The sequence below is a fragment of the Eschrichtius robustus genome, chromosome 13 (genome assembly GCF_028021215.1).
Source record: "Eschrichtius robustus isolate mEscRob2 chromosome 13, mEscRob2.pri, whole genome shotgun sequence".
NCBI classification, from domain to species: Eukaryota; Metazoa; Chordata; class Mammalia; order Artiodactyla; family Eschrichtiidae; genus Eschrichtius; species Eschrichtius robustus.
In genome coordinates, this window is record NC_090836.1 from 16,009,559 (window position 1) to 16,017,869 (window position 8,311).

General features: G+C 38.7%; 1 protein-coding gene and 1 pseudogene across 1 annotated transcript; both read left to right on the forward strand.

Moving 5' to 3' along the window:
* Positions 1-5,416: 5,416 nt before the first annotated feature.
* LOC137775703 (MORF4 family-associated protein 1-like) lies at positions 5,417-5,782 on the forward strand. The gene has a single exon (XM_068561802.1). It carries the CDS (start codon positions 5,417-5,419, stop codon positions 5,780-5,782), a length of 366 nt encoding a protein of 121 aa, XP_068417903.1.
* Positions 5,783-7,232: 1,450 nt separating this feature from the next.
* On the forward strand, positions 7,233-7,835 carry LOC137775759 (ubiquitin-conjugating enzyme E2 S pseudogene; annotated as a pseudogene).
* The last annotated feature ends 476 nt before the right edge of the window (positions 7,836-8,311 follow it).

Here is an 8,311-nt window from a genome sequence, read left to right on the forward strand (position 1 = left end):
ATATCAATTTGGGAAGAACTGACATCTTAATATTGAGTCTTCCTATTCACGAACATGGAATACTTCTCCATTTCTTTAGTTCTTCGATTTTGTTAATCAGAGCTTTGTACCTTTCCTCATATAAATCTTGTACATATTTTGTTATTTTGTACCTAAGTAATTTATTTTGGGGGTGCTAATGTAAATGGTATTGTGTTCTTTAATTCAAGTTCCATTTATTCATTGCTGGTATATAGGAAAATAATTGACTTTTGTATATTAACGTTGTATCCTGCAACATAATCACTTACAAGTTCCAGGAATTTTTTTTATCAATTCTTTTGGATGCTCTATATAGATGACCATGTCATCTGTGAACAAAGACAGTTTTATTTCCCTTTTCTCAGTTTATATGCCTTTTATTTCCTGTTCATGAGCTGTTGCATTAGCTATAACTTCCAGTATAATATTGAATGTGAGTGGTGAGAGGGGACATGCTTGCCTTGTACTTGATTTTCCTGTGAAAGCTTCAAGTTTCTATTAAATATGGTGTTAGCTATAGGGCTTTTGGAGATGTCCTTTATCAAGTTGGGAAAGTTCCCATCTATTAAAAGAGAGTTTTTATTATAAATGAGTTTTGGATTTTATCAGAAGCTTTTTTCTGCATCTATGATAAGATTATGTGATTTTTCTATTTTAACCTGTTGATGTGATGAATTATATTAATTGATTTTTAAATGTTGAACCAGCCTTACATACCTGGGATAAATTGCACTTGGTCAGGGTGTATAATCCTTTTTATACATTGCTGGATTTGATTGGCTGCTATTTTGTTTATGATTTTTACATCTATGTTCATGAGAGATATAGGTCCATAGTTTTCTTTTCTTACAATGTCTTTGTCTGGTTTTGGTATTAGGGTAATGCTGACTTTATAGAATGAATTATAAAGTCTTTCCTCTGTTCATATCTTCTGGAACACATTGTAGAGAACTGGTATAATTTCTTCCTAAAATGTTTGATTGAATTCACCAATGAACCCATCTGGACTTGGTGCTTACTGTTTAGAAGGTAATTAATTCAATTTCTTTAATAGATTCAGGCCTATTCAGATAGTCTATTTCTTCTTGTGTGAGTTTCAGCAAATTGTGTCTCTCAGGGGATTGGCCAACTTCATCCAGGTTATCAAATGTGTGGGCATAAAGTTGTTGATAGTATTCCTTTATTATTCTTATAATGTAATAACATCACCTCAAAATATGTAGAAAAAACATTTGATCCGAGCTACAACAGTAGGTATTCAAATCCACAATAAAAGAAAGAGTTTTTTACACAACTTTCATTAACTTATTAGAATAAGAAGACAAGAATTCAGGAAGGATATAGAAGAATCAAATAATATTATAGCACACCTGACCTTTTCCAATGCACATGGATTATTTACAAAAATTGTCCTCTCACGAAGATAGCTGAGAATAGGAAATTAAATAAAATAACTTAAAATGAAGGAAAGCAGACAGCTGCATGCAAAGCAATGAAGTTAAAACACACCCTCACGCCATACCCAAAAATTAACTCAAAATGGCTTAAAGACTTAAATATGAGACAGGACACCATAAAACTCCTAGAAAAGAACATAGGCAAAACATTCTCTGACATAATCATACCAATGTTTTCTTATGTCAGTCTCCCAAGACAATAGAAATAAAAGCAAAAATAAGCAGATGGGACCTAATAAAACTTATAAGCTTTTGTTTTCACAGCAGAGGAAAACATAAACAAAATGAAAAGACAACCTACAGGCTGAGAGAAAATATTTGCAAATGTTGTGACTGATAAGAGCTTAATCTCCAAAATATACAAACAGCTCTTACAACTCAATAACAACAACAACAACAAAACCCAATCAAAAAATGGGCAGAAGACCTAAATAGACATTTCTCCAAAGAAGACATACAGATGGCCATTAGGCACATAAAAAGATGCTCATCATCACTAATTATTAGAGATATGCAAATCAAAACTACAATGAGGTACCACCTCACACCAGTCAGAATGGCCATCAGTAAAACGTCTACAAATAACAAAAGCTGGAGGGGATGTGGAGAAAAGGAAACCGTCCTACACTGTTGGTGGGAATAAAAATTGATGCAGCCCCTATGAAAAACAGTATGGAGGTTCCTCAGAAAACTAAAAATAGAGTTGCCATATGATCCAGCAATCCCAGTCCTGGGTATATATCCAAACAAAACTATAATTCGAAAAGATACATGCACCCTATGTCTGTAGCAGCACTATTTACAATAGCCAAGACTTGGAAACAACCTAAGTGTCCATCAATGGATATTATCCAGATGAATGGATAATGAAGATACGGGGGGTGTGTGTGTGTGTATATGTATTACTCAGCCATAAAAAAGAATGAAATAATGCTATTTACAGAAACATGGATGGACTTAGACATTATCATACGAAGCGAAGTAAGTCAGAAAGAGAAAGACAAATACCATATGATATCACTTACACATGGAATCTGAAATACAACACAAATGAACATATCTACGAAACAGAAACAGACTCACAGATATAGAGAACAGACTTGTGATCGCCAAGGGTGAGGGGGATAGGGAAGGGAAGGATTGGGAATATGGGATTAGCAGATGCAAATTATTATATACAGAATGGATAAACAACAAGCTCCTATTGTATAGCACAGGGAAATATATTTAGTATCCTGTGATAAACCATAATGAAAACAAATATGAAAAAGAATATGTATGTATAACTGAATCACTTTGCTGTACAGCAGAAATTAACACAACATAGTAAATCAACTATACTTCAATAAAATTTTTTAAAATAAATAAAATGAAGGGAATATAAAGATAAGAACAGGGCTTAAGGTCTCTGTCACATATTCTTGTGTGTATGCTTGTTGTTTTGTTTTGTTCTGTTGTTTTGTTTCATTTTGTTTTTAACAACATTTAAAAATGTAAAAATTATTCTTAGCTCGCTGAGCCAAACAAAAACAGGCCATGGGTCAGATTTGGCCAGAGAGTTTTCATTTGCTGACTCCTGCTATAGATCATCATTAAGATGATCATAAAAGGATATTATGAAAAACTTCATGCCAATAAACTTAAAAATTCAGATGACATGGACAAAAACACAAGTTACCAAACCAACAGAAGAGTAGAAAGCCTAAGTTGTTTTACAACTATCAAAGAAACTAGATTGTTAATTTAATTCCTTTCCACAGAGAATAACAACAGGTCCAGATGGCTTTGCTGGTGAATTCTACCAAACAGTTAAACAGACTTTTCTAGAGAACAGTAAACGAGGGACTATTTCCCATCATTTTTGAGGGAGCTTAATAACCTTGATATCAAAACATGACAAAAACATCCTGAGAAAGAAAAATTCCAAGCCAATGTCACCCAGAACAGATGGAAAAAAATCCAAGTAAAATATTAACAAATAAAATTTAGCAAAATATAAAAATTTGGGTTTATTTCAGGAATACAAAATTGAACAGTTAAAAATCAAGCAATATAATTTATCACATTAATGGAATAAGAGAAAAATCATATGACTATCTTAATAAATGGAGAAAATATTGTGATAAAATTCACTATTTATAATAAAGATTCTTAGCAAACTAGGAAGAGAAGGTAATTTCCTTATTTCAAAAACAGTATCAACAAGATATACACAGCAAGCATTAAGCTTAGTGATGAAATGGTGAAAGCTTTCCTACCTGGAACAAGACAAGTATGTCTGCTATCACCACTCCCATTTAACAATGAACTGAAGGTTCCAGACAGTGCAGAAAGGGAGCATAGCTATTACAGAAAAAAGAGAGAGAGAGAGAAGGAAAGAGAGAAAGAAAATTGAAGAAGGAGGAAGAGATTGGAGAGGAAGAAATAACACTTTCATTATTCACAGATGATACGTGTGTGTATGTTCATAGAAATTCTAAAGAAGGAATGTAAAATGGTACAGCCACTGTGGAAAACAGTATGGAGTTTCCACACACATAAACATCTCACACACACACACACACACACACACACACACACACACAAATAGAACTACCATATGATCTAGCAAATTCTACTTCTGAGTATATATCTGAAGGAAATTAAATCACTGTCTCAAAGAAATACCTGCAGAGTATTGAGTTCCCTGTGCTATACAGTAGGTTCTTATTAGTTATCTATTTTACCTGAAACTAATATAATATTGTATGTTAATTATAATTCAATTAAATAAATAATTTAAATAATTTTAAAATAAGTAAATAAATAAAGAGATATCTTCACCCCCTATTTCATTAAAGCATTATTTGCAATAGCCAAGACATGGAAACAACCTAAGTGTCCATGAAAGGATGAATAAATTTAAAAACGTGAGATATATATATAATTCGGTCATAAAAAAGAAGAAAATCCTGCCACTTGCAACAATATGTGTGAACCCTGAGGGCATTATGCTAAGTAAAATAAGTCAGGCAGAGAAAGACAAATACTGTATGATCTCACTTACATATGGAATCTAGAAAAGCCAAATTCATAGAAACATAATAGATTGGTGGTTGCCAAGGGGTAGGGTGAGGGATGAATGAAGGTGGTCATTTATAAGATGAATAAATTCTGAGATTATAATCTACATGGTCACTTCAGTTAATAAGACCGTACTGCATATTTGAGAGCAGCTAAGAGAGTAGATCTTAAGAGTTCTCAACACAACACAAAGATTGTAACTATGTGAGGTAATGGATATGTTAACTAACCTTATTGTGCTAGTCATTTATATATATATTTATATATTATGTATATATTTATATATTATATATATATAGAAAATCATCACATTTGTACACCTTAAATTTACACAATGTTATATGTCAATTATATCTCAGTAAAGCTAGGGGGGGAAGAAAGAAATTCCAAAAGAATTACAGGTATTTAGCATTAACAAGAGAGTTCAACACAGTTGCTATTTAAAATACACAAAAGCATTTTTTTTCCTATCCCAGGTCATGAAGGCACGTCTCCTGTTATCTTCTAGAAGCTTCAGATACACACAAACGCATTTCTTTATATCAGCAATAAACAGCTAGAAAATAAGATTTTTAAATGATACCATTTATAACAAAACTGAAAACATCCAACTACCAAATATCAAATCTTACACAAGATACACAGGACCAGCAGTGTCATGAAAGGGCAGCAAAGACCCGCGAATTGAGGGCTCCGCTGTTTGCGTGTGAGGCGTTTCTTCCCAGAGCAGTTGGGAAGTGAGAGGCGTAAAGAGAAATTTTTAGAAGATAATTCCGGAATACTGTTGACCAGGAGTGTGGGTCACTTCGACTGGAGCAGTAACTGTTGATCAGCCATCTCCAGGGGACTGTGGGTCTGAAGCAGTGGCAGGAAAAATGTGGCCCTTGGACCTGGACGAGGTGGAAGCACCGGAGGAGGTGGACGTGCTGGAGCCGGAGATGGATTTGGAGCAGTTCCTGCTCCCAGGTATCAACCAGCTGCTGGAGGACATCACGGAGCTCACCCGAAAAGCCGGGAGCACGTGTCTGAGGACCAGGAGCAAGTTGTGGGAGATGGACCATCTGCTCATCCAGATAAAAACACAGGTGGAGGCCTCGGAGGACGGCGCCTTGAATGGGCATCCCGGTGGGGAGACTGCCGACAGAGTATCGCAGTTGTGCGAGAAGGCCAAGGAGATCGAAAAGGTGGCAGAGATGTTGGTCGAGCTGGTCTGGCGGATGGAGAAAAGTGAATTGTCCTGAAGGAGGGTCTCCAGTTCACTGCTAATGGACTCTGGTCAACTGATAAGAATGGGCCGACACCTCGAGGAAGCTAAAACAGCTTGTCATTTTCTCTGTTTTGTTTTGTATGTTTTTTACCCCCATGTAACAATCTCCCTTAGGGTCAGTGGTTGGTGACCTCCATAGAGGTTTAGATTGTCAAATATATTTGGTTCTTGAAAAACAACTTTTGTTTGAGAAATACTCAAATAAGGGATATGGGGCTAAATCAAAAGTTGTTTTAGTGGTCAGATTTATTATGTTCCTTTGCTGTGTTTTTTAAATGTTGGGCAAGGCCCAACATTTGCTGTTACCCATGTGACAGCATTGTTTCCTGGAATCTTGGAACATTTGAAGACTTGGGGTCAGAATCTCCCCACTTTAGAGGTGCAGTAGAAGGCACCACTTGGATGTAGCTGATCAAGAATGTAGGGATGAGGGACTTCCCTGGTGGTCCAGTGGTTAAGAATCCCCCTTCCAATGCATGGGACACGGGTGTGATCCCTGGGTGGGGAACTAAGATCCCACATGCCTCGGGGCAGCTAAGCCTGCATGCTTTAGAGCCCACAGGCCACAACTAGAGAGCCCGTGTGCCACAACTACTGAACCTGAGAGCTCTGGAGGCAGTGTGCCACAACTAAAGAGAATCCCATGCGCTGCAACGAAGAGCCTGCACGCTGTGACTAAGACCCAGTGCAGCCAAATAAGTAAATAAATATTTTTTTTTAAAAAAAGAATGTAGGGGTGAGACTGCTTTGGAAAGACTGGGAAGAACTAGAGGACAGTTGGAAGATGGGTCTGGATATATTTTGGAACTTTAGTTCCTCTGTGAGGCAAAAGAGAAGAGCTGTGTTTTGTGGCAGATTGTCTTGTGTATATTGTGCAACCTGACAGGTGACCCTGAATGACAAGGAAGCTGGAATAGGGAATGATGGGAGTACACCTGACCAACTAATACCCCCCCAGATTACAGGGGTTTCAGAGTATTGCATCAAAGAGACGATCTACAAAGAGCCTTGAGAGGTTGGAGAACGGAGAAGGCATCATGAGGGCCCACAAAGTCCTTTCTAGTTCATCAGGGTAGTAGACCTGACTGGGATTTGAGGACAAAATCAAACATCTAATAAGTGGTCATTTGCCTTGAAAAACAAAGACCTAAAAAACCTTTTTTAAAAAATAATTTTTTGGTCCAGATGACCAAAGCCTGTATGTGTAATAAAAAAAATCATAAATAAATTTCTTTTGAAATGGAAAAAAAATTAAAAAAAAAAAAGACCAGCACCCGGGGTGGGTGGAGCTGCAGGCGCAGTGCATGGGGGCTGAGGCAGGGGGAAGGGGAGCTGGGGCCCCTGGGGCCGCAGTGGCAGCAGTTGGGGACCGCCCCCCAGCTCAGGAAGGGGGCCGAGGGACCCTCCCCTTGCCAGTGGCAGTCATGAACTCCAAGGTGGGGAACCTGCCCCCCTCCCCCATCATCCACCTGGTGTACAGGAGGTGATGATGCTGACAGCTGACCCACCTGATGGCATCAAGGTCTTTTCCAACGAGGAGGACCTCACCGACCTGCAAGTCACCATCGAGAGCCCCGAGGGGACCCCAGGCGCCGGAGGCCTATTCCGTATGAAACTCCTGTTGGGGAAGGACCGTCCTGCCTCCCCACCCAAGGATACTCGCTGACCAAGATCTTCCATCCAAAGGTGGACGCCAACGGTGAGACCTGCGTCAACATGCTCAAGAGGGACTGGACACCAGCTGGGCATCTGGCATGTGCTGCTAACCATCGAGGGCCTGCCGATCCACCCTGACCCGGAGTCCACCCTCGGCCAGGAGGCTGGCCCCCTGCTCTTGGAGAATTAGGAGGAGTAGTGCAGCTCACAGAGATCCCTGGGGGTGCAGGCAGGCTGAGGCTTCCACTGCTGACCCCATGGCCCCTGGGGGCCTGGGAGGGGCCGAGGGTCCCATAACCAAGAAGCACACGCCTCCTCCCTCTCTGTCCCTCCCTCCCCCCCGCACACCCTGGCCCCAACTCTGTCTGTAAGTTGTTTAAATTATGGCTGGGGTGGGGGAGGGCATGGGGGCACTGGGACCTGGATTTGTTTTTCTAAGTACAGTTGGAAAAGCAAAAACAAATAAACAAACAAACAAAAAAACTGCAGAAATCTGTAAAACATTACCGCGAGCCATTAAAGAAGACCAAATTAAATGGAGAGACATACCATGTCAATGAGTATAAAGATTCGCTAATATAACGATGTCAGTTTTCTTCAAGCTATTCTATAGATTCAGGGCTATCAGAGTAAAACCCCAATCAGTTTTTAAATTTGGTTTATGTATGTATCATATTAAGTGTATGTTGATGTTTATGTGTGTGTATTTGTTTTGTTGTTGTTGTTGTTATGGAATTCGAAAGCTGATTCTAGAAAATATATTAAAATGCAGTGGACTAGCCTGATTCCAAAATGGAAATCAATGGAAAGGCAATGGACTAAGAATAGTGAGGGTACTCTTGAAGAA

Bases quoted from the DNA above. Each gene is read 5' to 3' on its own strand.
- LOC137775703 (XM_068561802.1), top strand. From the start codon at position 5,417: ATGTGGCCCTTGGACCTGGACGAGGTGGAAGCACCGGAGGAGGTGGAC.